Source organism: Pterocles gutturalis, unplaced genomic scaffold, assembly GCF_000699245.1.
Source record: "Pterocles gutturalis isolate BGI_N339 unplaced genomic scaffold, ASM69924v1 scaffold957, whole genome shotgun sequence".
Taxonomy (NCBI): domain Eukaryota; kingdom Metazoa; phylum Chordata; class Aves; order Pterocliformes; family Pteroclidae; genus Pterocles; species Pterocles gutturalis.
The window spans coordinates 1-5,531 of record NW_010114915.1 but is presented as its reverse complement, the minus strand read 5'-3'; the positions used below and the strand labels follow the sequence as shown (position 1 = coordinate 5,531).

Here is a 5,531-nt window from a genome sequence, read left to right as displayed (position 1 = left end):
ATATCTTCATGGACCGCTCGGTTTAAATGTTTCAGTCCCTGTATAATTATCTGGATTTTTTAGAAAACAAAATGAAAATGCAAATATTTAAGAAGATAGGAAAAGAAGACCCAAATCAAAACAGCATAACAGAAGAGTATCTACGCGTAACAGGCTCTGTACTCTAAAGAACATCTTAAGGCATGTTTGTGATGCATTTTTTTTCCTCTGCCTAGGTTTCTTTCAGTACTGATTATATTATTTCAAGGTCCTAACTGCCTCTATAATTTGCTTTCCCCAGACTTGTTTGGTTTTTTTTGGTTTTTTTTTGGTTTTTTTTTTTAATCAGACAATCCTTCTATTTTTGCAGGCTAGGGGACTCCACATAGTACCGGGAAATAGAAATAAAAGAAACAGAGAGCCAGAGAAGCACCTCCAGCTGCCACCACAAATAGAGAGGGAGGAGGCAACTGCCACTGCCTGGAAACAGTATCTGTACAACTGTACCAATAGAGAATCCAGTAGGCAGACAGCTGGGTTAACTGCTTGGAGGTGAACAGCCCATCTACTCATCATCAGGCATGAAAATAACAGAGGAAATAGAGCAAAAGAGCCCCACAAGGGCTCACCATAGTTTTTCTGAAAATTCTCCTACAAACTTGTTTCTCTGTCTTTCACCATACATTTCAAATGACTTTAAAAAAAAAAAGCATTACATTGGAGTCAATTGAAAAAACTGTCAACAAAGATTAAGTTTTATTTTAGCAAATACTTTATCAAACCAGAAACTATAAACACATCATTCTCTTTTCAAAAGAGAATAGTCAACATTTCAGTAGTCTATATCAATATAAATAAATCAAAACAAATAAAAAAGTCAAAAAAACACAGAAGAGGAAAAATTACTATGATGTCCCACTGTAACATATGTCACTACGAAAGAACTATTTTAAGTCATTACTGACGCTAAAGTTCACAGAATCAAGACAAAAATGAAAAACTCACCTCTTTGTTTTCTTCAGCATCTCCATGAATCCAAACAGTAGCTTCAAGATAATTATCTCTGCTTGCCCTATAAGTTCCTTGGAGGTAAATGCCAGATTTTATTCCTTGCTGCAGTTTGCTAAGAGGAATATGTTCTGGGAAAATTATTTTCCCACTTTCTATTTCTTTCTTAAAAAAAAAAAAAAAAAAAAAAAAAAAAGAAGAGGAAATTTTCAGACTTTTGCTCAGGAACATGACACTTAAGCTAACAAACCCCAACATTGTACCTATGTATAGGTATGAATATGCACAATAATGAAAAACAATTATTAAGCAGTAATTTTTCTAATGAAGCATAAAGAACATAGATTCATGGCAATTCTAGGAACGTCTCCTTTTCTTTTTCTGTTTGCCTGAAGTTACTTAAAAAGATACCACACAAGTGACATATGCTTGTATGGTCATTCGGATATATGACTAAACATATACTTAGAACATATTAGCACTATACTACGTAGTAAAGAGTATGGCAGACAGTGTAAGCATACATTGCAAGCTATATGAAACAGTATGAAAACACATTATGACTAAACTTCGGGGCAGCCGGACAATTAGTTAAAGCTGAATGAACTACAGCTAACCATCGAGAAGATCAGCTGAGCCCTCCTCTTTCTGCCCACTCTGGCATGTCCCACTCCATTCTGTTAGAATTAATGCTGATGAAATTAACCTTCCCATTTTTTGTTGGTGTTAGTTTTCAGCTGTATCATTCTTATGTGAAAACACAAGCCTTGATTCCGATAAACACAGAGCACAAGGAAATAGAAGTGGATGCAGCTCATCTCTGAGCTGCAGCCTGCACTTGACCACTAAAATCAGAGCTTTTGATAGAAAATGCTTTTGATCAATAAGTTAACATAAACTTTCAAATAACAAACACACAACAAAGATCCAAATGGTCTGCAATACACACTTTTGTAGTTTTCATTTTGTTTCCATTATTTCTAATGTTGATACACTTTCTTTAACCCACTGTTATTATTCTCATTTTCACATCAGTTATCTAAAGCAACTGGCTTTTTACAAATAACTAGATACCTACTAATAGGCATATAAGCAGCAGTAAAATCTGCTGCAATATTTCCTTTTTTCTTTTCAGTTGTCAAAAAGTTGTATTGCCAAAATTGTAATAAAGTCCAGAGTCTTCATATTTTAAACTGATGCTAACAGCCTGACACATGGTGCCAAATAATATACTGCAAACCATTTGTGATTAATTTATTTTGTAAAAGTAAAATAAAAACATACCCCTTCATCGGATACACAAGCGAGACGATCTACAAGCTCAGGATTAGCTATCAAGCTTTTTATATACTCCTCACCTACAAAAGCACACACATAAATATTTATGCAAGAGATGCACAGGATTTAGGTATGAAGAGAGTGCTGAGATTGTTTATCTGAGCAATAAATTAAACATACATGCCACTTCACTTACAGGTATAAGCAGTTATCCCTTCCTCTAGAGCTTTCTCTTTGTTAGTTCTGTCATTTGTTAAAAAGATAACTTGAATCTGCTCCTCATCCTCTATTTTCTTCAAGTGTTCATTATACCATTTTACTGCTACCCGGATGGCTCTGTCATTGCGGTCATTAGAAGTTTCTCCTTGCTCTTGCACTATGTAAGTTTCTCTAAATAAGTAAATAAAAAAAAAAGGGGAGGGAAACAAAACAAAACAAATCTCAACATCTAGCCATACTTACAAAAATTTTTCAGGCAAACAACATCAAGACTGAGGTGAAAAGAATCATGGCTGTACCAATTTTTATAATATCTGTAACACTCTGTAGGCCACTGAAGGGTCAGGAGACAGAAGGGTAAAGAAAAATAGGAAGAAAGTGTTAATTTTTAATACAGCCTTCTCGCTGACAACTGAAGAGCACCGTGTTCAAGATGCTAGAAATATGCATTTAAGATTCCCAGAACTATGAGAGTGCAGTATTGGAAACCACTTGTGAGCACAAATAAAGGGAAATTAATTACGTCTTCATTTCTTAGAGTTTACTGTCACTACGTAACAGATTTTTGAATTCTGATACCGACTGAGATGGCAATATTAATAACACACTGGAATATGTTTAAAAGGGACACGAAAAGGGAGAAGCATTATTCCATTGCTCGAGTTAATAGTCTTGTCTGTAAAGTTCTCAATATTCTAATCACTTTTTCATAACATATATATGCTTATACTAACTAGAAACCAAAAAAGCTCCCGGAATATGCAACTATTTCCCAATAGGATTCGTCAGAAACATACAGTCCTATGCATCCCACCCCAATTTTTTTACCTAGTTCACATGTTCCAATTCTATTTCCCAGTTTCTTTTACTGAACATCAGTACAACTTTGTTATGCTCTATTCCATACCTTACCTATGATGCTCATTGGTGAAAGAATAGAAATGTTTTTCAGGGTTTTGAATCACATCCCTAATTCGCTTGTACACTGGTGCACTCCGATTCCTGACTTCTTGTAAGACTGTCTGTAGCACAATGACATTCTTAATAACAGGATCTTCAAGTATATCAATCTGAGGAACAAAATTGAAATTAATCAAAATTGTTGTTTAATTCAATCCAATAACAGGACTTGAAATGTTTGTTTGGTTAATATGTAAAATGCTAACATGAATAATGAGTTGTACTAGTTCTGCCTTTTTCCACTGGGAAACTGAACAGTATATTACACTGCTTCCTCCAGCTTGTGGGCAAAAAGTTCAAACAGGATTTTCCAGCCCCTCCTGTGACCTGAATTTTGCTAAAGTGAATAAGGACTCATTCTGATTTCCACCAAATTCAGACACAATGTATGCATGACTTCAATCAAATTTAAGGCCATGTATACACTAGACTTTTTTTTTTTACATAAGATGGGTTCTTGGTAAATTATAATCCTCAGAAACAAAATACACATATGCACAATCTGACAGTAATCCAACATAATTTACAGGCTGTCTGGCATATGTCTTGTGAGCAATACAAGCCATAAAATAGTACCTGACCACTGTTACACAGCTAACATGGACATGCCTGTGCATGTGTAGACTTAAGTGCGCCAAAAACAATCCCACTGTTGCACTGCAATTTTAATTTCTGCAGATTCAAAACAAATGGAATTCTGTTAGCTGCTCTCCACCTTTTCAAAGACCAGGTTAGGCTTTTTTTTAAATTAAATTTGTTAAAAAATTTTCAGTACTTTTCTTTGCCAACTCCTGACAGCCGTGGTGCACAAGAGAGACAAACACACACCAAAAATCCATGCTCCTGTAAGGAGAAAAAGGTAAGCTTAATTTTCTAAGCTTGTGGCAACCCATCTCCCAAAAGAGACAGCAGTAAGGCTCTAGGGGGCATGGTTGAAAGAAGTAAAAGCAATGCCAGACCAAGCTTCTCTGCACCTGATGTTTAGACAACCTAAAATATTTAAAGCCATATTCACAGTGCAAGAAATGCATTATTCTATGCACAAGCTGAATTACCAGTCCAAGTCTTACTGCTGCAATCCTGTTACAGTTGCTGGAACTGTTACCAAGACTTCCTAATCCCCCTTGCTCCAGTTCATGGCAGCGTAGCCTGGCACATTCTCAGAGAGCTCTGCAGTATGTACATACAAACTTTGCCAACAGACACCAACAAGATCATGGGTAACAGGCTAAAAACATCCCTTGACTTGCTGTTTTGGGAAGAAAATCCTTACTTACAACTTTTAGGATCAGTAACTGCTAAAACACAAGTGGTGTGGCTGTCTCCCAAGTAATCCACAAATTCATGATTCATTACTTCCAGCCTCGAACGTCTGCACGAGGCTATTCTACATTCTATAGATGTACATAACAGCAATCAAAAAAAAAGTCAAACATCGAGCTTGGGAATTCACTGCCTCCCAGCCTGGAGTTCTATTGTCTGCACTGCCCAGACTCAAATCTTTGCACAATTAGGGATGGGCTGCAGTGTAAATTTCACGCCACGTTTCCAGAATTGTACAGGCAATGATTTTGCAGCCTCTATTCATTACCCAAAATCAACATCACAGTATGAAGAACCTCAGCCTACAACAGTCTCTGCAAAAGAGAATAGGTGTTTAGGAAAATTCAGGTTGACAGGAAAATTTCAGTGGCCATCTGAATATCCCGACTACTACTTCAGAGTCTGCTTACTCTCCTTACCAGGCTTTGCATACCCGTAACAGACCACAACAAACTGAAAAAATGCTGTTCTTTATTCCTACCGTTCAGGCAGCAAAATAAAAAACCAGAATATAATGTAAAACTGGACTAAACCCAGTGATGCTGAGGGCCTCCTCCGAAGCTCGCAGGGAAAGAAGAGCCTAACTGCCCCTTGAGGGATCCAGCAGACATAAGTAACAACGAGAAAACCCAAGCCCGGCAGCGCACCACTAAACGCGCCCCTCCAGGAAGGACGCCTGAACCCCACACCAAAGGGGAGCGGGGTAACCCACCCCCACGCGGATTGCACCAAGGCCGGAGCAGGGCTGAGGGCTCCACACGCGG

General features: G+C 37.5%; 1 protein-coding gene across 1 annotated transcript in view; it reads right to left on the bottom strand.

Annotated features, from left to right (window-relative positions):
- The window catches only part of DIS3 (DIS3 exosome endoribonuclease and 3'-5' exoribonuclease), a gene marked incomplete at its 5' end in the record, with an annotated part of 16,519 nt that extends 12,956 nt beyond the window's left edge, over positions 1-3,563 (bottom strand). The window contains 6 exon segments of the mRNA XM_010074956.1: position 1; positions 3-50; positions 985-1,152; positions 2,272-2,345; positions 2,462-2,655; positions 3,397-3,563. The exon segment at position 1 is cut by the window's left edge and continues 140 nt beyond it. Of these exon segments, the coding sequence (XP_010073258.1) occupies position 1; positions 3-50; positions 985-1,152; positions 2,272-2,345; positions 2,462-2,655; positions 3,397-3,563 (652 nt within the window).
- Between the last annotated feature and the right edge of the window lie 1,968 nt (positions 3,564-5,531).